The sequence below is a fragment of the Suillus paluster genome, assembly GCF_016628075.1.
Source record: "Suillus paluster strain FC165 chromosome Unknown EDB91scaffold_20, whole genome shotgun sequence".
NCBI lineage: Eukaryota > Fungi > Basidiomycota > Agaricomycetes > Boletales > Suillaceae > Suillus > Suillus paluster.
Window position 1 is genome coordinate 155,268 of NW_024537580.1, and position 25,878 is coordinate 181,145.

The following is a 25,878-nucleotide window of genomic DNA, read 5'->3' on the forward strand; positions in this document are numbered from 1 at the left end:
GAGGACGAAACCGGGAACAGACATACAATACACATTTGGAAGGTACTTCCCACACCCTTATACAGTGTCGCCTAACATCAATATTGTACGCATCCAAGTAACGATCGAGCTCACTGTCAGTCGCGTCGCCCAGGTCATCATGGCAGCAGAAGCACCATGCTACACAGTCGTGTTCGAAGATACTACAGAGAGCCCATCCACACAGGAGCTCAGGGCATCTCTGGAGAAAGGTTCTGATGAAGAACGACTGGACACGTTGCGCAGGATCATCGTGTCTACAATTAATGGGAACCCTCAGGTATGTTCGCATCTGTAGCGCACACGATGCTGATACGATCATGGTGGTCTAGCCTACGCTCTTGATGCCGATTATACAATATATCATGCCCTCTAGAAACAAGCAGCTCAAAAAGCTACTTCACTTCTACTGGGAGGTCTGTCCCAAGTACGATGAGAACGGCAAACTCAAGCAAGAAATGATTCTCGTTGTGTACGTGTCTTCATTCTTCTCATCCCGCGCATAACTCACCTTCCCCCAGAAACGCCATCCGAAACGACCTGGTAAGACCAACTCCCGCACTCTGACGTACTGTTCTTCATATTCTTACAGCAACACCCCAACGAATATATCCGCGGCGCTACCCTCCGTTTCCTGCAAAAAATATCAAAAGACGCCGAACTTTTGGAACCCCTCATTCCTACCTGCCGCAGCTGTCTCGAGCACCGTCATTCCTACGTACGCAAGAACGCCGTATTCGCTGTGTACACCATCTACCGCGAATACGAACACCTCATTCCAGATGCCCCTGAACTCATGCAGACATTCATCGCCGCAGAGTCTGACGCGACGTGCAAACGTAACGCGTTTGTGTTTCTCGCACAATGTGCGATGCCTAAGGCTGTGGAATGGTTGATTAGCGTATATGATCAACTGACGAGCCTGGATGAGCTGCTGCAGATGAGTATCATAGAGGTTATCAGGTTGGACTGTAAGAATGATACAACGCATCGGGTGAGTGCTCTGGGTTATTTGTCTTGCTACCCCCTCACTCCTCTTACCTTACAGCCGCGCTATATCAGATGCATGTTTGAATTATTGAACTCATCATCCCACGCAGTGAAATATGAAGCTGCCACAACGCTGACCACACTCACGCAGAACCCCGCTGCTGTGAAGGGTGCGTTTAGGATTATGTATCGCGCGCACATCTGCTCAGCTTCCTTTTTAGCGGCCGCTTCGTGTTTCGTTAATCTGGTCATCAAAGAATCCGACAATAACGTCAAGCTGATCGTCCTCGATCGCCTGGACACGCTGCGCTCAAAGCACGGGCATATCCTGGATGGATTGATCATGGACATCTTACAGGTCCTGTCGAGGTTTGAACAATGATCTATTACTTTTTGTAACAATTATTGATCCTATCATATCAGCGCTGACATGGAGGTCCGAAGGAAAGCCACGAGCATCGTGCTCAGCATGACTTCGAGTCGAAACGTCGAGGAAGTCGTACTCTTCCTCAAGAAGCAGCTGCAACAAACACAAGAGCGAGAGTTTGAAAAGGTCGGTTTTGCAGTCCCCTTTATTATCGTGGACTCACCCTGTGACAGGCCCCAGAGTACAGGCAACTCCTCATCCAATCTATCCACGTCTTAGCGGTCAAATTTTCAGAAGTGGCTGCAAGCGTTGTCCATGCACTCATGGAATTCCTTGGAGACTCGAATAACCCATCTGCGTTAGACGTCGTCGCTTTTGTTCGGTTTGTTCTTCTCCCTTCCTCGTTCCCCGCATCTTGTTTAACTAACGCACTCACAGCGAAGTGGTCGAGAAATTCCCACACCTCCGACCGTCCATATGCGAGAAGCTTACCCAAACACTCACAGAGATCAAATCTGGTAAGACCTTCCGCGGCGTCCTCTGGATCATCGGCGAGTACGTCGAAGGCCTGTCGGACATCGAGTTCACATTCCAGGAGATTCGCAAAGTGCTTGGCGAGATCCCGATTCTTGCGAGCGAGCAGCGGTTACTGGATGACGCTGGTGGAGAGGAGGACAAAACGGAGGATAAAAAGGTCGAGGGGAGTGGAAGGCCAAAGGTGCTTGCTGATGGGACGTATGCCACGGAGACGGCGTACACGAGCGCAGGTTCGGCGAGATTGGAAGCTGTCAAGGCTGCGTCCAAGCCGCCATTACGAGGTGTGTGGCGTGCGCGTCCATTGCGTTTGAAGGTCGTAATGATGTGGTTTCAGCACTCTTATTGGGAGGCGACTTCTTCACGGGTGCGGTGCTCGCTTCGACGTTGACGAAGCTTGTGCTGCGGTTCGAGGACATTGCCGACGATCGTCCAAAGGCCAATGCTATCCGCGCTGAGGTGCGCACTACTGACTCGTTTCTGTTTCTGTAGTATTCACTGACACGCACTCAGTCCATGTTGATTATGACGTCCATTATCCGAGTTGGCCAGTCCAAGTTCGTTACGGTACCAATCGACGAGGATTCCAACGAGCGTATCCTGAACTGCATACAAACCCTCAGCGAGCTCCAAGACAAACCCATCGTCCACGACATTTTCTTAAAGGACACGAAAGCGGCATACTCCAAGATGCTTGTTGCTCAAGAGGTGCGTACTTTGTCTACTTAAGTCGATTGATCTTATTGATGGATCGGACAGAAAAAGGCAGCGGAGAAGAAAGAGTCCGAAAGCACACAGGAAAGTGTCGTGCAAGTGGACGACTTGCTTACTTTCCGGCAATTCTCGAAAAAATCGGCGGATGATCCTATTGATGTGAGCTTTGTTTTATTGGTTGTTTCAGCGTTGCTCATGTTTTTTCTGTAGTACGTTGAGGACTTGGGCAAGGCAACGGGAGCTGCTGAAGTCCGGGAAGACTTTATATCCAATCTCAGTCGTATATCCCAGCTCACAGGTACGTTTTCTCGTGCTATGGGCATCTCGACCTCCAGTGCTCATGACTTGTAGGTTTCTCGGACCCCATATATGCGGAAGCATACGTCAAGATGCACGGATTCGACATTTTACTTGGTGCGTCGCTCTCTTGTATGCGCTATTTTATCAATGACACGTGATCGACGGTATCTAGATGTGCTTCTGGTCAACCAGACGGCTAATACGCTGCAGAATCTCTGTCTTGACTTTGCAACGCTCGGAGACCTCAAGCTGGTCGAACGACCTGCTGTATATACTATAGCGCCTCACGGTTTCCAGAGTATCAAAGCTACAATCAAGGTAGCGACACAAAATTCTCTCCTACTCGCATGTTGATGATTGTCGTAGGTTTCGTCAACAGAGACGGGCGTCATATTTGGTAGTATCTTATGGGAAGGCCCTGCCCTCGCTGAATGTTGTGTTATCTTGAACGATATTCATATCGATATCATGGATTATATCAAGCCTGCGTACTGTAGTGAAACACAGGTACGTCTTTATTTTGCTTCCCGCTGCGCATCTAGATATTCACTGACTCCTCTCAAGTTCCGAAGCATGTGGACAGAGTTTGAGTGGGAGAACAGGGTAAACGTGTCGACGAATATGTCGTATGTCTTCTAGCTGTCATATCGACTTTCTTGCTAATGCATGCGTAGCGACCCTCGCGACTACCTAAAGCACGTCATGAAATCAACCAACATGTCTTGTCTCACACCCGAAGGAGCCATGTCGGGTGATTGCGATTTCTTATCTGCGAATATGTATGCTCGCAGTCTATTCGGTGCGTTTCTTCCTGTGTATCTTGGTGTCAACATGTCTCATTTTTTTCATGGGGACAGGCGAAGATGCTCTAGCCAATCTCAGTATCGAGAAAACGGACGCTGGGATTGTAGGCCACGTTCGTATTCGGAGTAAAACGCAGGGTATTGCTTTGTCGTTGGGTGATCGGATTACAATGTGTGAGTGTTTTTCATTGCGTTTGGGTTGATGTAGATTGATGTTTTTTTGATGGGTGGGAATGTTAGCTCAGAAAGATAGCAAGCCGTCGATATAGAACGATAGAGCATTGGACATGGAGTTACGGTTGTGGAATTGTTGTAGTGACTGATACTGTGTAGTGGAGCTTGCACTTTTCGAGAGGGGTGAATGTTTGTTGCAACGCTGGTACTGATAAATCGTTGAACTAAGTTAGGGGTTTTCTGCGTTGGTACTAGATCATGTGACGGGCGTCTCCACACCATCCCCATTCCTCATTCAACGGTTTGATCTTGGAAAGTTAATTAACACCATTGATATTAGTGGTATCACCTACACCCGACCTGCGAGTGGTACCCTGACATCGCACCGCAACAGGGTGCTCAAGCTTCTCTATAATTAAAGAAAAACACGCGAATGCATGAGCGATATGAAAACACAATCACACCAAGAGTCTACATAGTACCTCCCAGCCGATACACCTTTTCCTTTTCTTGACGCGACTGGACATCAGCTGAGGGGGAGATGCTTAATATTTGCTGCAACGCCAGTACCATCCACAACTCAGCTTCGCATTACTTGTATCACAAGGGTGATAGCTAGTTCCGATGGATGGCGACTGGGATGATAATGTTGGAACTACATCACAAGCCCATGCGTCATTCAACAGTTTGATCTTGCATAGTGATCTCTGGCATCGAAAAATAAATGCCCGCTGAGGACTAAATGGTCATAGATCAATGAGCATGAGCCGGGAGCTTGTGAATGGATTCTTCAGGGTTTTGCGATATGACTTGCTCCTGGAGAGAAACATATATGTACTGTGAAGGGGAAAGATGAACTTGAGGATAGAATCACATGAATATTGTGATGGATAACATCGGAAGTTGCAGTATGCGTGGTAGAATTCCGGGTGCCTCACCGTTCATGCTCGAACCCGTACGTGTATGTTAGGCTGGTTGAGCACAGTCATTCTGACTTTCCTGTATGTATCTGTTTTCGCTTTCAAAGCTGATACTTATCCCCAATGCATTATGCGACACGTTACCCCACCACTTTCAATGACTCTCAAGGACCGACGTCGACGCTTCAAGCTTCAGGGAGCAGTGCTTAACCTTCAAGGTTCGCACTGATCGGTTCGCCCATAGCAAACGGCACAAGAGGAATCATGAGATCGACCTTCTTCCACATGCTATCACACGACTATCCAATCTGAGCTAGACAGTACCGCATGCCGGGGAAATCATGATCAATTCATTTCGGATTCGAACCCGAGCTCTCAAGTGATACCCTGCTTCAACCCATTTTACTTTATGTGATATTCTCGAGTGTTCTTGCCGTGGGCCGCGGCTTCCCGGAATTCCAACTGGTCGATATGATTAGCACCTCAGAAGCCAACGTGTTGGTCATGCCTCGAAGTTGTGGTCAAGGGTATTCGATGCTGAGAGGCACAGTCCCTTCCCACAGTACTTCAAGTCTTGCACCTCACTTCCCTCACACTGATTCAATCTTCGACCACTTGTAATGAGCAGAGATCATAGCGTAGATCCTTACCGAGGGGCCCCAGACCCAGCGAAGGAGCCGCTGGTGAAAGATCGGTGCATGGCCTCATGAGATTGCTTTGGATCAACGCTCATGAAAATCATTGTTGCCTCTGACGCATTCTTCATCCAGAGCCGACCCCGTGGCCGAGTCTGTCTGGCCCTGGGGAAATTTACGAAGAGCGTGACTAAAAATATTTATGTATGTTGACGTGAACCTTCCTGGAATAAGTCTGATGTCGTGCAGAAAACCTTCGAGCGTTCCCGCAGTCGCGTTCCTGAGGCTGTTACCCTGAACGTTGACCATGAAGGCGCCCCATCAGATCAGAATATCGGAGTAAGTGCTCAAGATGTTGTAGTAGTCTCTGACTTATCTGACTCAGTATGCCAAGGATCCTTCGCATCTGCATCCATCTGATAATAAGCATCCCATCACGTCTGAAAATCCCAGTGCCTGCGCAAATCAAGGCCTATCCGGAGAACCTGCTTCAAAGGTACTTGCGTCCAATAATATACTTTTCTTGTCTAAATTTGGTGGTCGCACAGGTTCAGGCTGTCCCTTCTGCCGTGCAGGAAGGTACTGGTCCCAAATCAGCTGACGCTGCACTTCGGGATGCCCATGAGGGTGTGGAAGGCATGAATTCACTCGGGAAACATGCCACATCTGCGGCATCCGCAGCCGAAAGTGGTCCGGCGGATCTCGATGCCGCAGACAGTTTCCAGACCACGCATTCCAACCACTCAAAATTTTCGACACGGCCATCGAGAAGATCGGGAATGTATGGACCGCTCTTGTTCATCAGAAGCGAACTAATCAAGCTGCATAGGTGCATCCATACGCAAAGATGGCACTGGGTGTGCTGTCTGCTACATCAAAACTACGTTCGGTTTCGCCCTGAGTTCTGTCTCCTGTTCGGAATTTATGATTCCATGTAGATTATTCTCGCCCAAGCAGAGCGCGACCAATCGGCACATCGGCTTCTCAAGAAATTGGATGAAGTTTACCATTTCATGACACACGACGACGCTCTTGGCAAGATTGAATCGATGCACGATATCGTTCAACAGACTCTTGAGTGTGCCCGTTTCATCAGGGATTACACCAAGATCACGAGCTATTGTGAGTCGTTGAGTTATCGTTCTTCACCCATTCTCAATCGTCGTACTGTATCATAGGGATGAGACTCGCGAAAAACGTTGTCTCGGAAACGGATGATATGGTTACGCGGTACAACAACGCTTTGGACGAGCTGATGAAACAATTTCGGGATCGAGCTCTTCGGGACGTAGCCATCTCCGTCCAACGTACGGGTAAGGATTTGGACGTGCTTCTCACTTTGCGTCCATTCATAGCCCTTCAGATAAAACTCTTGTTACTTTGAGTGAAACGCTAGTCAATCTGGGCGAGACAGTGGATCTCAGCGATATGTCTTATGTGGCGAGTGCGGGACTAGATACCACAAAACAATGTCTACCAGGGACGCGTACAGAGATTCTCTCCCAGATCACTGACTGGATCCACAACATTGGAGGTGATGCTCAGCGTGTGCTGTGGTTGTCTGGAACTGCAGGCACAGGCAAATCGGCCATCGCTCACACGATTGCAAAGTGGTATAACGACATGGGAGGGCTCGGTTCATGTTTCTGCTTCGACAAGCACCCCGAAGCTGACAAACGTCACGAGAAAGTTTTCTCTACAATCGCGAGCCCGAGATGAAACGAGCATTGGCGAATGCGATTCAAAATGCCACCTCACTGAAGAACACGAAGGATATCCTCCAGCAGTGGGAGAAACTGCTCATGGAACCACTACGGAAGCACTCTGGGTCGAGTGTGGGACCTGTCTTGATTGTAATCGAAGCTCTGGACGAGAGTGGCGGACCCGGGACACGGCGTAACCTTTTGCGCATACTCGCTGGGAAACTTCAGCAGCGAGGTCTTCCTCAAATCACCGAACTCCCAGCCAACTTCCGGATTCTCGTCACCTCTCGTCCGCTTGACGATATCAACAAAGGGTTTGAAGGTGCTCAGCATATTCTACGGTTGTCCATGGACGATATTCCACCAGAAGTCGCGGAGCGCGACATCTGCGCCTATGTATCTGACGAGCTGGAGGGGTTGTCGGATTTTCAGAATGGAGACTTTGCAATGCTCGCTACGAAGGCCAAAGTACTGTTCGAGTGGGTGCGTCTTGCATGCGCATACGTCAAGGAACCCGATGCCGGATTATTCCCAAGGGATTGTTTCAATACTATCATGAACCGCAATCCAGGGGAGCGGAAGAACTTGTTATATGATATATATCGGCTCATTTTGGAAGAAATCATGCCAATGGATGAGTCTACAAAACTCAGGAATCCGATAGCAGTGGCGAGGTTTCGTTCCGTGATGGGACAAATACTTGGCACAGCCGAAGCTCTCCCGTTAGCTTCACTGAATGCTATGCGGCGGCATTTTCCGGAGGACTACGACCAATATTACGAAGTAGAGGTTGTGATAAATCGCATGGGATCCCTCCTCAGCGGCACCACCAACTCACATACCCCCATCCGACCCCTTCATGCACCTTTCCGCGAATTCCTGAGAGATGAATCATCCAGCGGCGATTTTGCCATCGAGATATCAAAGGTACCTCAACGTGACCTTGCTTTTGCGTCACTTTGAGTGCTGGAACATGACCTTCGCTTCAACATCTGTGATTTGAAGTCTTCATACTTCCCCAATTCCGAAGACACCGGGCTGCGAGACCGAATTGCGACGTGCATCCCCCCGCATCTGTCTTATTCGTGTCAATTTTGGGCTACGCACGTCCGAGCCACAGCCTTCGACGAGAAGCTCGCAGATGAAATCAGATCATTATTCGGCCACGACCGTCTGCTCTTCTGGGTCGAAGCCCTCGGCCTTCTCAATAGACTCAGCGGCGCAGTTGCAGCGCTTCCGCTGATTGCCCGGTGGCTGAAGGTGAGCATACCGTTACCAAGCGCTGAAGGATCTTTTCGACAAGTTGAAACACGTTTATCGCTTTATGAAACAAGACGTCAATCTAGACCAGATTGAATCTATGCGCGATATTATTGGACAGATCGTTCAGCAAACTGTGGAGTGTGCCCGTTTCATCAGGGATTACTCCAAGATCAAGAGCTTCTATGAGTCGTGAGCTTTTGTGATTCGCACATTCTCAATCTTTTTGCTCATGGAGCCACTAGGAACGCACTCGGGGTCAAGTGTGGGACCTGTCTTGATTGTCATTGAAGCGCTGGACGAGAGCGGGAAACCTTAGACGCGGCGTAACCTTCTGCGCATCCTTGCTGGTAAACTTGAGCAGCATGGTTTTCCCCAAATCACCGAACTCTCATCCAACTTCCGGATTCTTGTTAGCTCTCGCCCCCTTCACGATATTGATCAGGAGTTTCACGGTGCTCCACATGTTTGATAGTTGTCCATGGACGAAATACCACAAGAAGTCGCGGAGCGTAAGATCCGCACTTTTGTATCTTACGAACTGAAAGGGCGTTCAGTTTTGGGGGATAGAGAGTTTGCAATCCTCGCTGCGAAAGCTGAGGGACTTTTCAAGTGGGCACGTCTTGCCTGCGAATACATCAAGAGAAACCTCCCAAACATTAACCAAATATCTCGCTTCAATGCTGTCGTAAACAGCGGTGCTGGGAAGCGGAAAAACTTGCTGTTGAATATGTATCGGCTCATTTGAGAGAAATCATCGACAAGTATCAGTATCAGGATGACGACGACTACGAAGAGGCGTTAGTAGTGTTTCGTTCCGTGATGGGACAAATGCTCAGCACGCGCCCATCAATTCCACGATAGCCACAAGATTTGCCACACATTTTCGGAATTCTCTTCGCCTAGCATCTGGACGTCATGTGAACTGGACGGGGGTTCAGAGCGTGATCAATGGGCATACAGATGAAGTGCAGTCCGTCTCGTTCTCGTCGGACGGGACTCTCTATCGCTACATTTCATGCACGTATCACGCAGCTGATTCCTGCCTTTGATCAAAGTCCTATCCTCTCCGATACCTCTAATCAGAATCCCTTCAATACCACATGTCCACGAGCAGTAGTCTCTTCTTCGATGTTGTTCTAGCGTTGGTTAATATTCGGCTGATGGGACTGAATCCAGTACTCTATCAGAGACTCGCTGGTCACCCTTGACACAACTCAACGTCCATATGCCATTAGCCAGGATGGTAAATCTTTGACGCCGAGATAGTCGTTTTCCAGGATACTAACATCCAACTCTGTCCTGGATTAAAGTATCTCGGAGCCTCACTTCATCAGGCCATTCTTCGTTATTCTAGCGCTGGCTATCTAATATTCGGTGGTATGCTACAATGAGTGCGTAAGTACGAACGCTTTAAGTGCGCAAGTGCGCGTGAGAGTATCAATAAGTGTTTCTAGGTTTTAGCAAGGTCAGTCCAGTCAGTCCATCAACTACAGTGTCCGATAGATTACCCATCACCTCAAACGAACGACAAAGAGGTGCAGACACCTACATCTCAACATCCGGATCCGGATCTGCGTTCTGCATGTTGATGTCTTCCCCCTCGACAAAGTTCCCCTGATCAGATTCCCCCCCACAGGTAGCGGGCCACCTAGCCCTCCCAACCATCCCCTCCACCGCATCACGATATATCACATTATAAGTCTCCTGCTTCGCCACTCGGTGCGGTTTATCCGCGCGTTTGAATATCTCTGCAGCGTTCGTCAGCATAAGACTATTGGAAAGGGGAAGAGGGGAAAAGAACGAACCAAGGAATCGTTCGCCGACCCAGAGACGGAGAGGGGCGTTTCCTATTGCGTCGTGCTTGCCCGTCTCCTTCTCCTTTCCTTTACTTGTAACTCCATCCTTCACCTTCACACCTGCACCCATCCCAGCACCAAGCGTCTCACAAACAGCCAAAGTCTCCATAGCGTGCGCAGGCGCCGTGTGTAAATACTGCGCTCCTACTTGTGCAAGGAGGAGGGCGCGGAGATGGTTCTCACCTGCCAAGGTCGAGAGAGAAAGGGCTGATTTTAGGTGAGATCTGTAGGTGAGAGAAAGGTTCGTGAGTATGAGCTCGGTACATTTTTTAAGTTGCGAAAGGAAGCAAAAAGAAAGAGAGGAAACGTACTTGGCACCGACGATCTCCCCCCTCGCACCCGCAACAGCTGCCTGTACCACTTTTCCAACTGCTTCGAGTGTCCCTCCCATCCCATGACATCGCTGGATGGCAGACTTAGCTAGTGCGTGAGTCTCCTCGTCCAACCAGTCAATCTTTTCGCCGTTTGCGTCTTGGTTTAGAGTGACAATGTTCGAATCTGCGCTCCCACCCTGCACCTGAGTCTGTTCCTGGGCACACATTCCAATGCGTAACAATGCCTCCCCAGCACACGCAGCAGCACCAACATACCCAACCCCAGCATTAAGTTCGTCATCCACGGCTCTAGCGACGCGATAACACACGCTCGCACGTTCGCTATCTCCAAGTGCATGCGCAAGGTGTGCAGCGTGGAGAGTTATGCGTGCGCTGTAGTTGTGGAAGAGGTCGTGCGTGTGGGTTAGTGAGAGGAGCGCGTTTAGGTGCGTTTCTGCCGCGTCGAATTCGGAGCGTTGGATCGAGATCTGTTGATGGGAGATTAGATACGAGATACGAAGAATAAGATATGAAGGAATTGAAGGGAGAAGTTGATACTTACGGCGACGAGTTCGCATAGGAGATCGGCTCTGAGTCTTACAGTGCGCTGTATAATTTCGTCTCTGTCTGCGAGTGAAGCCCAGAGGGGTACTGGAGATATATGTTAGCATCGGCATAAATGCAATGTCACGCAAAAGATGTTGGAAACAGACAACAAAACGTACGTTCAATGTCATCGCCTGCTCCGTTGACGATGTTAATTCCCGCTTCAGCCCATAGTCTTCTCTTTGGGCTTCTGCCCACTGGGTCCCGTTTCGCGGTGGCGCTTACGAGGAATGTGAGCGGGAGAAGTATGAGTGGGTGGGTGGTGTGAACGGCCAGAGGGGGGTGCGGTGGAAGAGGGATCTGGTGGAGTAGAATGATTAGCACGGGGTGAGGACCAAAGACAAGGAGTAGCGGAACAAATGATCACAAGACTAGATTGTATGCTCTTGCATAAAGTCTTACTCTCAAAAGTCATAAATGGGACACAAAAAAGACGAGAGGGGGAGTAGGAGGGAAAAACGGAAAGCGTACCTGGACAATGCCATCCTTGAATCCATCGAGTGCTCCGCTATCGACGATGGCATGAAGTGCGACGAGTCTCTGCTCAGCTGCGCGAATATTACCTGAGAAAGTGAAGAAAATGGTGCCGAAGAGGAGGGTATGAATGACGAGAGAAGAATGAGCGGGGTCTGATTGCGTGCTTTCCTCCTCCTGGGTGGGTTCTACATTAGACCCGTTGGAGGTGATGTGCACTTGTGAATATTCGCGGGAGAGAGCGTTGACGTCGTGAGCCGTTATGGAATTCCAACGCGGAATTGCATCATTGACTGGTTTTGCATCTGTGGTATTCCCGTCCATCTTCTCGTTATTTTCCTTCCTGTCCTTGTCAAACGTCAGGCCAAGTACGGCCTCTGCGGTATCCAGAGCAGCCCCGACTTGCGTCCATGCACCTGCACGAAGTAGAACGCGCAACTTAATAACGTGAGCGAGTGCAGTGATTCGGGGGTGGTGGTTCTTGCGTGCGAGGGTTATTAGAGTGTCTATGGCGGTAAGTGTTGCTTGGAGGGCGGGGGCACCTAGGGGTGGTGCAGGACTGAGATTGGCACCAGGGGTAGACGAGGGAAGTGGAGTGGTCATTTGTGTAATTAAGGCCAAGTGTGCAGCATATACGGTGCCTGGGGGATCTGAGAGTACGAATGACGCGACGAGGCGTCTGAGGATTGCACGTGCGAACTTCGGGGATGTTGACGAGGACGGGAAGGTGAATGCAAAGTGTGCATGCAACAGAGTAAGATGGTGGCGAAGCGGACGAAGTGAAGGGTGCTGAATAGCGATTATAGGGTCAAGTATTATGTCAGAAATAAAGAGAGACGCACTTTTTGGGCAATGAGAAGGCTCTTACTGAGTGCTTTCTCGACCTTTGCACAAAACTCATTAGCAGCACAAGCCACAAAAAAGCAATCTAGCGCACCTCGGAATAAATACCTACTGCCCAGTCACATCCGCTATCCTCGGCGCAAAAGCCACTCTCCATGACTCTCATTCCGACTTCGGCCAAACTTGTCCATGCTCGACATTCCAGATCAGGTGCGAGCGCAGGAAGAGCTAAGCATTGCCTTAGTGCGCGTAGAGAAAGAAATAGCGAAAAACCAAAGTCAGGATGCGTCGGGGGATGTGCCAGAAGCCCTGGAAGCGCGAGGAGTAGGATTGCTGGAGGAAGCTGGCGGAGTTCTGGGGTCCGTTTTGGAGACTCTAGAAGCGGTGTAAGTGAAGATGATCTTAGTGGGGCGGGCGAGGGCGAGACTGATAGTGTACGCTGACGTTTTGTGGGGCGAGTGTCGTACATGGTAGAGGAGAGTGACGCGCCTGTCACGCGTTTAATGAAATGTGACGTGTCGCGCATAAATGATTTGTTTGTGAATGTTGTGTCTTGTTCGGATGAGGCTGATTGTCAGTTCGAGGATGATATTGTAAGGTGTAATTCAATGGTTGCTCTGCGTGCGTTGGAAGTACGTACGTAAATCCAGCTGCAGGGTCATCCTCACGAAAAGGAAACAACGTGTTAACCTAACTGTGACTTTTAACCGAGTACTAACTACTAAGACGCTTGGCGATGTCGGACTATTATACTAGTGGGTAAGTCGTGTTTTCATCTTCTTCCCATCTTTCTTTCTTCCTCCTACTACATAGAATACAATCCTAATATAACTAATCGCTTCCCCAGCCACGACCACGTCCGTCGTCCATCCTCACTCACATCTCACGCACAATCAGCCTACTCACTCGCACCTTCCACCAGGCCCATCCTTGCAAAAATGCAGCTTCCCCTCGAACCCCCATCCCCACCAAAGTTCGCCTTAGACGAGCCCCCTTCAGCCCCCCCATCTCCTCGCGCAGACACCCCCACACTCTCCCTCAGCGTCAACTACCTCCCTTCCAAGTTCTCTTCTGGCTTGCTCTCTCCTACCCCACGCAAACGCAAACCCAGAAAAGAAAATGTTGACCATCTCGCCATGCCAAAGAGAGGCGGCGGTAGGGAGGCCTTCAAGAGCGGTGAATCCCGTATGCCCGCAGAAGGCGACGAAGACTACGACGGCGTCACCGGTCGTTGGTTCGGTGGCAAAGAAGGCGGTCACACCCGTCCCCGCATGCATTGGAACAGATTCAAATGGGCTCTCCTAATCACCAATCTCTGCGTAAATCTCATTTTCATATCCCAGTTCTAATAATAACACACCCGCAGTTAAGCGCATACGCCCTAACAGGCCTCATATTCTGTCTCCTAACCTGGTTCGATGTATTCGAACACGCTGATATCATCCGCGTAGGAAACCGCACGGAACTCATATTCAGCACAGCTGCCTCAGCCCTCGCAGCAGTCACAAGCATCATCGGATGGGCAGGTATCCTCCTTAACAACCGCTCCTTCCTTGCTCTCTACACATTCGCTCTCTGGCTCTGCTTCGCACTCCTCGTAACACCAGGATACATCACCTACAAACAACGCACCTTTAACCTCGAAGGCAAACTCAACGCTCAATGGTCTCGTGTCCTCGGCGCAGAAGGCCGTCTGCGCATCCAGAACAAACTCCATTGCTGCGGGTATTACTCCCCATTCGTCGAAGCTACAATTTCTCAAACATGCTACGCCCGCTCCGTCCTCCCGGGGTGCAAAGAAGCATATGTCAACTTTGAGAAACACGCCTTGACAATCTGGTACACCATCGCTTTCGCCCTCGTCCCCCTCCAACTCGTAATCATGCTCACAGGTCTCTTGTGTTCTAACCACGTGACTTATCGCTTTGGAAAAGGCATGATGCCAAAGGCTTATAGGTTGAGTACGGAGAGTATGGCTGTTATTATGGATAATTATGCCAAGTGCGTTTCTCTCTCTGTATTTATGTTTTATTTGGTGTTGATGTGCGTGGTAGTCAATTGGCAGAACAATACGGCTCCGAACTCGCAGCTGACATCTTGGCGCGGTCCAAGCTGACTATGAACGCTGACTCTTCGCACGATTCGTCACCGAGGGAGTCTGGGTGAGGGACGACGGACTGACGGACGGACTGACTGTTTTTCTCTTTCTTCTCCCCAATCCAACCAACTATTTTCGTTGATTTGCTAGCATATGCCTACCACTCCACGCTCTCGCTTTCCTACTTACCCCGATGGCTCTAATCGTGCCGCCGCCTGGTGCCGACGTACTTACATACTACAGTCTCGTTCTCATTCATTCTTGCTATGCTTCGTACGCGTACGTGCAGCTTCCAGTCTTTACATACACAATCAATCAACAACTATTCTCGTATCGCCCGATGAGCGAAGTTATTCGAATGAAGTCATCCGGTTATACTTTTCACTGGTAATGAGTCCCTCGACACTGATCGATAATGAGCGTTGACCAAATCCCCACAAACGCCCGCTTTTCTTTGCATTGTATGTTCCAGGTGCGATGTTCCAGTAGGTAGAAGCACGTACTCAAGTTGGTATGGGCAGAAGCGTGCTTACCTGAACAATAGTTGCAAGTGTCAGGCAAGGAACGTTGACCAAATGCATATCTGGTCTTCTCGGTGAAGAACCGGCAAACCAAACGCTTCAGCATTGAACTACCGAACCACACCGGTACCATGCATGGTAAGTTAGGATGATCACCCCGACAGATCAGATTGCTAAATGACTTGACATTGATAAATCTAGTGCATTTCAAAGGTTTCGATAAGCATAAAGCTAAGAAGTCTAGCTGGCAGATAACAATCAAATTTACCACCCCTTCGCCAAGCGCAGTTTCAAGTTGCGAGGGTCGATATCGCATTCTTGACCACACATTTTTCGGAAAACATTTGTATTGTGGGTATCTTTGACGAACGACTCGGATGCTTACGGCTGTTGTTGTTGTTATTAATGCACTTGGGAGACGACATCAGATGCCAGCTGCAAGATCGGAGAAGCTGCCCGCGGATCCTGACGAACATATCTGTATTCACGGACCTACAAACGTTCCGCATGCGCGAATTCCAATTCCCGTAAGAGAATATCGAGATGGTACCCTATGTATAAATACCTGGATACGTTGAAGTATCAAGACACATACAAATATCAGGATATGTATAAATATCAGGACTGGAAAGGCTGAAGAGGTGGGTAAGGCATGGGACGGGCGAACTCGTTGTGAGATATACCGTATAGAATGCTTTCGAGCACCGATGAAATAATGGCATGCGGCAGGCTTCTTGTTGACTCGGAGTGGGAGGCCGCGGGAAATGATTTGGTCTGGGGATGTATGATAGCGTCAGTAGCTTCGCCAGCGCGATTTGCATAAACATTTTTCATGCGACATGTTGGCAATAGATAAACCTACATATATTCAGGTTGGTACGGGGCAGATCAGAAGCGCACTTACCAAACTAAACAAGTATCAAGGAAAGGAACGTCGCTGTCCAATCTAGTCCGTGAAGACATTTCTGCTATTGGAAATGGTCGGCACTGGCGGATAACGGTAGAACATATAAACAAATATCAAACGCTTCGATAAAACGTCAGAGCACGCAACTTCTAAGCATGATCGCGACCTACCGCACCTACATCATGCATTAGGATGAGAACCCAGACAGATTGCCATCGATAGATCTAGTGGGTTTCGATAAGCTAAGAGATCGAGTTGGCAGATAAAAATCTAACCCACAACCACTCCATCGCCAAGCAGTTATTATCGCATTCTTGGCCGGAAACGTCTGCGAAGAGAGCCTGGGAGCGTGTCACCAAACTTCAAAGTCCATTTTCGATACGAACGACCATGTTCTTGGGTGCGACATCGGATACAAGCTGCGAGAAGCTATGCGGCTCCGTACGAACATTCGGCACATAATATTTGGGATGAATATCCAGATAGTTCCTACTATACCAACACGAGGACTGGAAAAGGTGAAGAACACTAGGTTGGTGGGTAGGGCATGGGACGAGCGAGCTTGTCGTGATTCACTGTATAGTGCGTTCGAGCACCAGTGATATGATAATAGATTCCTCGTGTTGACTCAGAGTCGGGAAAATGATTTAGTCTGGGGATGTATGATGCGCCAATAGCTTCGCCAGCTCCGAGTCCATTAACATATATTTCATATAGTAAGTAGCATAGCTCAGCTGTAGATGTGGTCCATACTTATCATATATCAGAAGCCGGCGAATCGTTTGCAATGCACCCTGTGGAGATTTTCGCAAGATTTTGGGCCTCGGAACACCTGCGCAGGCTGCAATTCCAGAAAGATAGATCAGCAGATAACATCCTGCCTCCATTCCATGCATGATGCTTAGGTATGCATCTGCAACTTTTGGTTTGCTCTACAACAGATCATACCTACGATTCGCTCTTTGTCAAACTAGACATGGTTGAGTGGCTTGTAGCCCAGAATCAGACGTAGCGAGCAAGAATGGATGTTGCAAGCAACACGTAATCGTCGCAATGTTCAATCTACGTGCTGACTAATAGGCTATGGAAAGGGCCGAGAGACACTGAGTGCATGGCTGTGTATGGTCCCCTAGGCATACTCGAGCGCGTCGACGATCATAGCTGGTTGAAAACGCCCCCGAAAACTACAATTTCGGGCTCCTGATTCGTCGATGGTCTGTCTAGGGGACACTACCAGTTCACCTGGAAAACTAAAGACATTGCTTGATGGTCTGGAGGCGCACTTCATTTCAATATTACATGTACAATCACAACAATTCAGCCAAATTCTGCTTCATCGATCAACACCGAAGAACCGCAGAGTCTCGTCATAGCAAACCTAGACCGTAAAGCGATCGAACCACCCAACAATTCCCCTAGCGCTCTCCTCCTTCGCCCACCCTGCATCAAACAATTAGTACCCTGTCGACATCGATATTTAAGGAATTAGATAGGGCCACTCACGCTCCATCTCAACGTCTGGATCACCTTTAACAGCAAACCCATGCTTGACGCCCGAAAACACCTGGAAATAATACGTGCATTTGCGAGCGACCATGATGTCTTCTGCGCGTCTACGAGAGGCGTGGGGGAAGGTATGGTCCTCCTCTACATATGAGAATGAGATCAAGTGCGACCACAAGCATCTGAAGGAAGGAATTGTTGTTTACCTGCGCAGGAGAGAATAAGAGGTCCTGTAGTGTTAATGTTTAACAGCAGAATGATAGAGTTGGTGAGCAGTAGAAAACGTACCGGCAAGTTTCTCAAAGTGTCTTTCCTCAAGGAATGCGGGGTGAGCGAGAGCCCCTATATACAGCCATCGCGTGGATACCATTCTTTGAGAGGCGGTCAAACCACTTACCAGCAACTACAGACCCGTTAGAGCACAAGTCCATGACAAACGGTGCTCCGAAGCAGTACCCTGACGAAGACCCGGGGTTAGTTTTCTTTTGACGTCGCTTGTATATTGACGTACCGACAGTGCAGTACTTAGTATCACTCCCTACATAACATGGGTATATCTCGACGATTTTGAGACGCTCGAGCAAGGACGTACCATATTTCGCTTTCACAGCGTCTAGCCAAGCGGGAAATGCATCGAAGGCTGCTTTCCGTGCATTCACAATCCACGTCGGGCGATCAAAGCCCGGCGGGTGGTTCGATATGGCATTGCCAAAGAAGTAATCAGGCCCAAGGACGATATAGCCTAAATCGCTCCATTCATCTCACTTCCGTTCCACGATTTACGATCAGACAAAATGGGACGCACCACAGGACGCGAAATAATCTTGAATCAACTGGTTGTTCAAGTAAAGCGGTCCCCAGACGTCTGCAAGGTAGAGTATCACTTTCTGTGTTGTGGCTAACTTGAAAGTAGGAGGTTCGGATATGTATGTTTGCAGCCCGCCGAGGTCCTCGATCCGGCCGACGGGGGTGCCTGCGTGTTTGACACCACCGAAACAGCAGCTACCAGGGGCAGAGGCGAGTGTGGGAGACATCTTCGTGATCGTGCGAGGGGATGATAATTTAGTCGTACCTACCCTTTAATATGTAGCTGGCGTGCGACCTTTGTTATAATCGATGACGTCTGAGGGCATTGATCGTCTGACCTCCAGAGTCCAGAAATAGATCCGCCATACATTTCTGGCGTTGCGAATGGGTCAAGAATAACGTGTGCAAATCGGATACAACGGCGAGAAGCTACCGCAGCAACGGGGTGTATGATGGCGTTAGTAGCTTCGCCAGCTCCATCTATATATTGTCATATAGGAAGTAAACACACAGCTGCTAGATGCAATCCATACTTACCATGTATCAGAAATCGGCGAATTCCTGCAATGCACCCTGCGGAGATTTTCACAAGACTTTGGGATACCTCCGCAGTGCAGTTTCAGAAAGATGAATCGGCGTTTATCAAGCGGACAACATCCTGTGACTGCCTCCCCATACACGCATTCGCCAGACAAGATGTGTTCTTGAAACATGAACATTTTCTTCGTAGCCCAAACTGCAGAGACACTTTCGATCATCCATATGCGATATACCAGTAGGTAGTCCTGCATATATCCAGGATGGCCCTACGGTATGTATGAAGCGTCTTACGCAGATAAGAAGCGTGCTCACTTGAACCGAACAATAGTTGCAAGTGTCAGGCAAGGAACATTGACGTCGCAACCAACGTCTAGTCTCGTTGGTGAAAGTGGTACACAGTTGGCACTATGTGGTACTGATGGATAATTGCAAACCGTACGTACAAATACCGAACGCTTGGAGGAAATGTCAGAGCACGCAAGTCCCTGAAGACAAGTGTGACCACAGCACCACATCATGCTTGGTAGGATGATGACCCCAACAGATTGCCAAACGACGTGACATTGATAGATCTAGTGGGTTTCGATAAGCTAAGAAGCTTGGAAGCTGGCAGATAAAAATCGAACCTACCACCGCCCAGTGTTTGCAAGCGGCGAGAAGCCACCTGTGGCTCCATATGAACACATTTCTATATTCACCTACGGACGTTCCGGATGAATTTCCGATGCTGAATATCCAGATGGTATGAGGACTGGAAAGCCTGAAGAACATTAACTTGATGGGCATGGGGCGAATTCGTTGTATACATACCGTATAGAATGCTTTCTAGCGCTGATGGAATGATAGTTACAGCATCCAGCAAGAAAACCATATGCCCGGGGATGTATGATGGCGTCGGTAGCTTCACCGGGAAATCTCTATGGACATATAGTAGGATGGCACAGCTGTAGATGCGATTATACTTCTGACGTATCAGGAATCAGCGGATTACCCCAACGCACTCTGCGATGATTTTCGCAAAACCTACCATAGAGACGATCGTGTTATAGAATTCGCTAAAATCTCTGCAGGGTACAATTTACTTAACTTGAAGTGGGATTCTGTAGCAAATAGATCAGAGTTTGTACCAAGCAGATTACATCCTGTGATTGCCTCCCCCAATGCCCATGCACGTATTCGCTATACAAAATGTTAGGTCAACCTTGAAGGTGTATTTTCCGATATCTCATGGCGATCAGAATTGCAGAGGATATATAGATATAATTCGCTCTTGGTTCCACTAGACAGGACCGAGTGGCTCGTAGCCCATGGCCAGAGAGTAAGAATGACAGTGATGGAACAAATCGACCATCATGCGTTTGAAATCGCATCATGATCATTGTCTTTGAGTCTCACTGTAAAGCACATATTGGTAGCACTTTTAATGACTTGAATCCGATTTTCCTCCTTAAGCCTCTTTACTGTCTTGGGACACTTGCCGTGTCTTGATGAAATATCGACTTTTGAATTTCACTTCAAAGTTCAAGGCTAATTAAGCGGCTCCAAGCTAAAAAAAAAAAAAAGGACTTCGTAATTTTACTGATGTAATCTCCGTGCATATGGTATTTGCGTTTGTCTGCAACTGTCGCTGCTTGTCCGTACTACTTGTTTGTACTTGCCTCTGCACGTTTGTCTGTACTTGTTTCCGCACACCGCCGCTCATTTGTGCGTGCCTGCATTGTTCCCGACATATAGGTGCATTTTATATGTCTATGTATGTATGTATGTAATTGCTTGTATCTGCATGCTCACTTGTTCACATCGCCATCGCAGAAAATTCAGCGCGGGGGGCGTGGCTTGCTTGGGCCCAAGCCCCGGCTTTGGGCCGGCTTGGGCTCACGGCTCAGGCTTGAATTCTGGCGAGCCTAAGCCCCTCCAGGCCGAGCCTAATCCGGGGCTTTGAGCCCAAGCCAGGCCGGAACATCACTAGTTCTGATTTAGGACAGCTAGAGATTCAACATCACTAACCATGGCGGAACACTGAGCAAAAATGTTATTGAAAGATAGCGCCGGACGCACGGCATAGTCATCCGACTTTCAGACGGACACATTGCTGAGCAAAGTTCAAATGAACAATGTTGAGCCGTTGCTCTCAATTGTGGGAGAGTTAATGTTGATATCTTCCTTCTCTTCATTAGCACGCTGAGAAGTCACATTGTTTAATGTTTATGCTGTTAGCTAATGCGCGGTTCGATTGTGACATGCACCTACAGTGCAAATGTAATTCGGGTGCTACATAGTTAGCTAGGAGAACTGGTATGTAACCCAAGCGGCTTCCTCGGCCTTGGAAACCTATATAACTCGTGACTCCTTGAAGGGCCCTCCCATTCCACTATACACATTCCAGTGCCAACGAACTAGCCATGGCTTCTGACACCACCAGCACCCTCAACTACTACCTCCCTCCATCTGACGGCTCTCGCATTTACCATAACATCAACGCAGATAGCGTCACGGGGAAACTGATCCGCAACTGGGTCGAGGACCAGCATGACATGCACATTGAGGACGTGCGCGGAAAGGAGGGACTTTACAAGCTTGACAATGCCGGATTTCAGTATGGGCGGGAAGCGGCGAAGCACACCAGCTTCTTGAATGATAGCGAGATTGAGCGCGAATACTATCCTGAGAGCATCGACCTCATCAAGAGAGTTACGGGAGCAAGCAACATTGTCATCTTCGATCATAGTACGTCGACCAACTATTTGAAACGATTCCTTGGTGCTTAATTGATCTTGCAGCTATTCGTCGCCGTCGCCCAGGCGAGCCAGCTGATAGCCCACATAGGCGTCAACCTGTGGCCATAGTCCATGTAGACCAAACGACGAAGTCCTCCATTGCTCGTGTTCACAGGCATCTCCCACCAACAGAAGCTCCTTCCCTCCTTCGCAAACGCTTCCAAATCATCAATCTTTGGCGTCCCATATCGCACGCAGCTGTAGACTGGCCGCTTGCACTATGCGATTTCCGGAGTGTCGATGTCAAGAATGACTTGCTGCCTGTCGCTCTCATATACCCTGATCGCGAGGGTGAGACGTTTGGGATCAAGTACAACCCAAACCACCGGTGGAAATACATGACAGCAATGATCCCTGAAGAGTTTGTTCTTATCAAATGGTTAGTGAATTGGCTTGGTGGCGCTTTGATCGTACTAAGGGTCTCAGCTTTGACTCAGTGCAAGACGGCAGTGTCGCCAGACTTGCCCCTCACACTGGGTTCCAGGACCCGAACACTCCGGCGGGAACACCGCTTCGGGAGTCGATCGAGTTGAGAGCTCTTGTATTCTATGATTAGAGGACGTTTCTGCGAATTGGGATCAGGAAATTGTCGAAGAGATCATATACCTAGTGATGTGCACGGCCCGGCTTGGAATTCTGGAAAGCCAAAGCCAAAGCCTAAGCCGCGGCTCTGTAGGGTTTGCAGAGGCAGCGAAACCGTTCTGAACCCTGAACCGATTATCATCACTATGATCAGTATTTCATTCCCAGTGAAAGCAAGAGTGAGATACCAGCGAGTCTGAGCAACGAGCCTTGTAAACGTCGCTGGCAGCGACGGTTGTTTGGCAAAGGCTTTGTGTGGCGTTGGCTATTTAGCGTGCGAAGCTCGAAGGCAACGACACAGAGAGAAGAATGCTTTTGGTCGAATGACAGGGTAAAAGTCTGGAAGTCGGGGGTCCAGAAAACACTCAGGTTACTCCACATCAGCAAAATCACACATTCATTTTTTAGCTTTGTGTCACTGAATCAATCTACGCTTAGGTGGGTGGTCTCATGTTTAGGGCAGTTACAGTCGGGGGCTCGAAAGAAGAAAGAGAGACTAACTAGTGGATAGAGGCTCGATAAGGATGCTAGAGGGCTATTTTTTTTAATATTGTTTTTTCGTTGGTGTTGACGAGTGCGGCTTTGTCGAGCGAGGAAGTGATGTGTCGTTCAAACAAGAGCATCGGATCATGGATGCAATAGCTTTAAGTGACCTGTCGGAGCTCAAACAGTTTTATCCCTCCTCCATCCTCTCTCAAAGAAGATAATCGTAATTAACATCATAGCACGCAGCACCCGTTCGATGATGACCTTCTAATAAGTATCGAAATTCTACACCGCCGTCACCGCACCCGAACTATCTAACAGACAGCCTGTCATACGCGCCGGGCGGCGTACCCTTTTGATATGGATATTTCATGTGCACCACGCACCACAAGGCGGACAGACGCGGAGGGGAAGAATAGGAATGCCAGAAGTATATCATATAGCCGGTCTTTGCCGATGGTTGGAATATTGATGAGACTTCGAAGGTCGAACTGCACACATTTTCTGGATTTCGTATCCCATCGGTTTCAATTTTGTTCTGATGTGGTGATATTCTTCTTCTCTGTTCGCTTCCTTATTCCGTCTCCCCGTCTCACCACGAACGTGGGCGGAAATACTCGTCGATATTTGGCCGCACGTCGACAAATATCAAAGGACTCGATGCGGATATCAAACATGGCTCCGTGTGCTCAGAGTTCATTTGCCCGCTAACCCATGTCCTGTGTATGCTGTCGCTCCATCCGATCCAGACCTCTGGGCTCAGGCCGCGCCAGGGTATGCGGACGCCCTTTCTGTACCTTGTTACGAGCAGTGCAATACAATGCCCAAGACCACTATAAAGGGGTTCTTCAACGCTGCCTGGAGTTGATGATGTCGATAAGCGATCTTTTGCTTTAAGTTTCCCTTACCGTTGACTATATCTTCCGTTCTTCCGGGTCAGAAAAATTATCCCTCGCAATTGGTATCCTCTTGCCACTCTTCGTGACCGCATATACGGGCACTAAAAATGAGATCATGTGTAAGCTCCTAGTAGGGTGGCAAAGGCATACATTTCCATAAATCGACTATGTTTGGAAGATGGCGAATCCTTTAATTTGTGCGGTCGGAAACAGGAAAGTAATGGTCTCTTCTGTGTCGTCGTTGGATGAGTCGAGTTCCATGATAGGATGCTACAGCATATCAAGCACGAAGCCAAAAAAAAAGTGTAAATGCTCAAGGTGATATCACGGTTGTACATCCGAATCTCTCGATTGCTTTGCCTGGACTTGAACCGTCCACTGCACTTCGCGTAAGTGTCTTTGTTTTAAGGTTGTAGACCAATTTACCAAGCAGGCTGTTCCTCAAAGCACCTCTCAAAGCACCTCGAATGAATTACGGAGATCTAATAGATCTCGTCGCTCATGAAGGGGATTACGATTATTCAAACCCTCGCTGAGCCAGACAATATACTGTGGAGTTCCCCATCGGACAATTGTTAGCCCCTGCTGGGGCACAAAATCCACAGGGCGCTTCTCGTCTTTGTATCGCGAACGGTGGACGCACAACACAACGGGTCGAGCAAAAGACCACCGTCCGTTTTGGTGAATAATGGTGGTCCACAGTAAATCTTCCATGAAAGGAAGGTTCCCTCAGTACAAGCAGCGCGGGGGTACTTTCAAAGCGGTCGTCGACCCACATATAAATATGCTCTGGTGGCCTTGATCCTCTCTCTCATACCCACTAGCCTCCACCTCTATCTGCCACTGCGAACGCGTCCGCACTTCAACTATCGAGTGAACACCTGCTGGATCAGGTACGTCTATCCTCATCTTCAACACCTACGTTTCCTAACTATATCTACATTTTACCTCTAGAATGGACCACGCATACACCCCTTCGCATCCTTCCTCATCGCACGCTGCTCACAGTGCTGCCCTGCCCCAAGGAAACACCAACGAACTTAATCCGAATCCTGGAATGTATATGGGTATGCCCTGGTCCCAGCCGGCATATGCTCCTCAGCACTATCCTTCCCTATCCGTCTCAACACTACCTTCCGCAACCCGACAATGTCTCGGCCGGTCAAAAGCGTGTCGCGGAAGATCTTGGGGACGACAAAGCAAGCAAGAAAAGCAAGCTTCCAAAAAAGATATCGAAGGACCCGGAATTTGTGAGTTTCCTTTGCATCATGTAAGGTAGAATTCTTAGTTTTGGGACAGGTGCAACTGCCAGACGAGAATGGTCGCCGGGTCATCAAATGCTTGAGGTGTGATGAAAAAATGAATTCTACGAGCTATGGCAAGCACATCCAGACGTTAAAACATCGAGGCCTCACAGAAGGAGAATTTATCTGCGGTTGTGGCCACCCGTGCGTATCTCCACTCTCAAACAAGCGCGTTTTATAATAGTTGTGATCAGGTATAGCAGGATAGATGCTCTGGAGAGGCACTGGAAAGATTCTCCCTGTGGCAAGAAACGCAAGATGTGCAAACGGCCATCCTCCTCAATCCCTAGTCAAGGCTCGACGAGTTCCGCTTCTGCTTCGCCTGCGGCAGTTCCCCACCGCCCCTTTCACCTTCCACGCTCCTGCAGCCGACGTGTCAATGTCCAGTGGCTTGATGACATCCAACGTCGCAGAGTACGTGCACATCTCGCCCCAGGTTACGCAATCGCAGGAAACGACCACTCCCGCGGATCACTTACTGTCCGCCCCTGTTGAAAGCGTAGACCCTGTTGTGACAGCCCTGTTCACGGGGTGGGCATTGACGGAGCTAGAGAATGTGCAATTACCGCCTCAAGCAAATGAGGTTCCGTCGTCGCAGGAAATGGACGTTCTTACGGACCCCCTCTGGGCAGGCGGGTCCCCTGATCAGGTGGCCGAATTCATGCAGTACTATAACGCTCTTATATCCCAAGAACTTCCTCAGAATTAGCATCTTTCTCCTTCTGCCCCCCGTCAACGACGGGATATGGCGTTCGTTCATATTTCACTTGCGATATTAATTATCTGCTTTATGTTTTGATGTATGCTGGGCATTCATCGATGTATAGTGATACTATCTCACTTTTCTACGAACTACACACGTTCACTTTGTACTCTATGGCATAGCACATTCCCCCACACATTCACTTTGTATTATATGGCATAGCGCACTACTCTTCGT

General features: G+C 48.9%; 6 protein-coding genes across 6 annotated transcripts; 4 read left to right on the plus strand and 2 right to left on the minus strand.

Moving 5' to 3' along the window:
• The first annotated feature begins 2 nt into the window (after positions 1 to 2).
• On the plus strand, positions 3 to 4,243 carry EDB91DRAFT_1127353 (adaptin N terminal region-domain-containing protein). Its single transcript, XM_041318482.1, has 20 exons — positions 3 to 298; positions 351 to 490; positions 540 to 561; positions 611 to 1,012; positions 1,067 to 1,178; positions 1,230 to 1,377; positions 1,432 to 1,561; positions 1,609 to 1,757; positions 1,814 to 2,193; positions 2,247 to 2,368; positions 2,423 to 2,617; positions 2,669 to 2,782; positions 2,834 to 2,921; positions 2,975 to 3,037; positions 3,096 to 3,241; positions 3,290 to 3,430; positions 3,488 to 3,549; positions 3,598 to 3,722; positions 3,781 to 3,900; positions 3,967 to 4,243. Exons 1-20 carry the CDS (start codon positions 140 to 142, stop codon positions 3,993 to 3,995), a joined length of 2,847 nt encoding a protein of 948 aa, XP_041178097.1. The 5' UTR covers positions 3 to 139; the 3' UTR covers positions 3,996 to 4,243.
• Positions 4,244 to 9,755: 5,512 nt separating this feature from the next.
• EDB91DRAFT_1221615 (uncharacterized protein) lies at positions 9,756 to 12,997 on the minus strand. The gene is made up of 7 exons (XM_041320913.1): positions 12,609 to 12,997; positions 12,514 to 12,555; positions 11,669 to 12,460; positions 11,305 to 11,497; positions 11,154 to 11,242; positions 10,227 to 11,079; positions 9,756 to 10,169 (listed from the first exon to the last, which is right to left on the minus strand). The coding sequence occupies exons 1-7, from the start codon at positions 12,981 to 12,983 to the stop codon at positions 9,967 to 9,969; spliced, it is 2,547 nt and encodes an 848-aa protein (XP_041178098.1). The 5' UTR covers positions 12,984 to 12,997; the 3' UTR covers positions 9,756 to 9,966.
• An 80-nt stretch (positions 12,998 to 13,077) lies between these two features.
• Positions 13,078 to 14,975, plus strand: EDB91DRAFT_1127378 (uncharacterized protein). Its single transcript, XM_041318483.1, has 3 exons — positions 13,078 to 13,833; positions 13,881 to 14,515; positions 14,569 to 14,975. Exons 1-3 carry the CDS (start codon positions 13,453 to 13,455, stop codon positions 14,678 to 14,680), a joined length of 1,128 nt encoding a protein of 375 aa, XP_041178099.1. The 5' UTR covers positions 13,078 to 13,452; the 3' UTR covers positions 14,681 to 14,975.
• A 2,372-nt stretch (positions 14,976 to 17,347) lies between these two features.
• On the minus strand, positions 17,348 to 18,591 carry EDB91DRAFT_1127392 (dienelactone hydrolase family-domain-containing protein). Its single transcript, XM_041318484.1, has 7 exons — positions 18,349 to 18,591; positions 18,136 to 18,285; positions 18,055 to 18,081; positions 17,941 to 18,000; positions 17,832 to 17,885; positions 17,750 to 17,773; positions 17,348 to 17,687 (listed from the first exon to the last, which is right to left on the minus strand). Exons 1-7 carry the CDS (start codon positions 18,575 to 18,577, stop codon positions 17,518 to 17,520), a joined length of 714 nt encoding a protein of 237 aa, XP_041178100.1. The 5' UTR covers positions 18,578 to 18,591; the 3' UTR covers positions 17,348 to 17,517.
• Positions 18,592 to 21,292: 2,701 nt separating this feature from the next.
• On the plus strand, positions 21,293 to 22,223 carry EDB91DRAFT_1051797 (uncharacterized protein; the record flags this gene model as incomplete). The annotated part of the gene is made up of 3 exons (XM_041313631.1): positions 21,293 to 21,617; positions 21,671 to 22,046; positions 22,094 to 22,223. 3 exons carry the CDS (start codon positions 21,293 to 21,295, stop codon positions 22,221 to 22,223), a joined length of 831 nt encoding a protein of 276 aa, XP_041178101.1.
• A 2,283-nt stretch (positions 22,224 to 24,506) lies between these two features.
• On the plus strand, positions 24,507 to 25,467 carry EDB91DRAFT_289954 (uncharacterized protein). Its single transcript, XM_041326732.1, has 4 exons — positions 24,507 to 24,527; positions 24,589 to 24,884; positions 24,934 to 25,082; positions 25,133 to 25,467. Exons 2-4 carry the CDS (start codon positions 24,726 to 24,728, stop codon positions 25,431 to 25,433), a joined length of 609 nt encoding a protein of 202 aa, XP_041178102.1. The 5' UTR covers positions 24,507 to 24,527; positions 24,589 to 24,725; the 3' UTR covers positions 25,434 to 25,467.
• Positions 25,468 to 25,878: the final 411 nt, after the last annotated feature.

Excerpts from the sequence above, each read along its gene's own strand:
- EDB91DRAFT_1127392 (XM_041318484.1), bottom strand. The coding sequence starts at position 18,577 with ATGTCTCCCACACTCGCCTCTGCCCCTGGTAGCTGCTGTTTCGGTGGT. Across the intron at positions 17,774-17,831 it reads ACACTTTGAGAAACTTGCCG|GACCTCTTATTCTCTCCTGC; the intron begins GTACGTTTTCTA and ends TTAACACTACAG. Across the intron at positions 17,688-17,749 it reads TCTTATTCTCTCCTGCGCAG|AGGAGGACCATACCTTCCCC; the intron begins GTAAACAACAAT and ends TCTCATATGTAG.
- EDB91DRAFT_1221615 (XM_041320913.1), bottom strand. The coding sequence starts at position 12,983 with ATGTACGACACTCGCCCCACAAAACGTCAGCGTACACTATCAGTCTCG. Across the intron at positions 12,556-12,608 it reads CAGTAGGTATTTATTCCGAG|GTCGAGAAAGCACTCAGTAA; the intron begins GTGCGCTAGATT and ends TTTTGTGCAAAG. Across the intron at positions 11,080-11,153 it reads TCCTATGCGAACTCGTCGCC|ATCTCGATCCAACGCTCCGA; the intron begins GTAAGTATCAAC and ends TCCCATCAACAG.
- EDB91DRAFT_1127378 (XM_041318483.1), top strand. The coding sequence starts at position 13,453 with ATGCAGCTTCCCCTCGAACCCCCATCCCCACCAAAGTTCGCCTTAGAC. Across the intron at positions 13,834-13,880 it reads TCCTAATCACCAATCTCTGC|TTAAGCGCATACGCCCTAAC; the intron begins GTAAATCTCATT and ends ACACACCCGCAG. Across the intron at positions 14,516-14,568 it reads ATTATGGATAATTATGCCAA|TCAATTGGCAGAACAATACG; the intron begins GTGCGTTTCTCT and ends TGTGCGTGGTAG.
- EDB91DRAFT_289954 (XM_041326732.1), top strand. The coding sequence starts at position 24,726 with ATGCTCCTCAGCACTATCCTTCCCTATCCGTCTCAACACTACCTTCCG. Across the intron at positions 24,885-24,933 it reads TATCGAAGGACCCGGAATTT|GTGCAACTGCCAGACGAGAA; the intron begins GTGAGTTTCCTT and ends GTTTTGGGACAG. Across the intron at positions 25,083-25,132 it reads ATCTGCGGTTGTGGCCACCC|GTATAGCAGGATAGATGCTC; the intron begins GTGCGTATCTCC and ends AGTTGTGATCAG.
- EDB91DRAFT_1127353 (XM_041318482.1), top strand. The coding sequence starts at position 140 with ATGGCAGCAGAAGCACCATGCTACACAGTCGTGTTCGAAGATACTACA. Across the intron at positions 1,013-1,066 it reads AGAATGATACAACGCATCGG|CCGCGCTATATCAGATGCAT; the intron begins GTGAGTGCTCTG and ends CTTACCTTACAG. Across the intron at positions 1,758-1,813 it reads GACGTCGTCGCTTTTGTTCG|CGAAGTGGTCGAGAAATTCC; the intron begins GTTTGTTCTTCT and ends ACGCACTCACAG.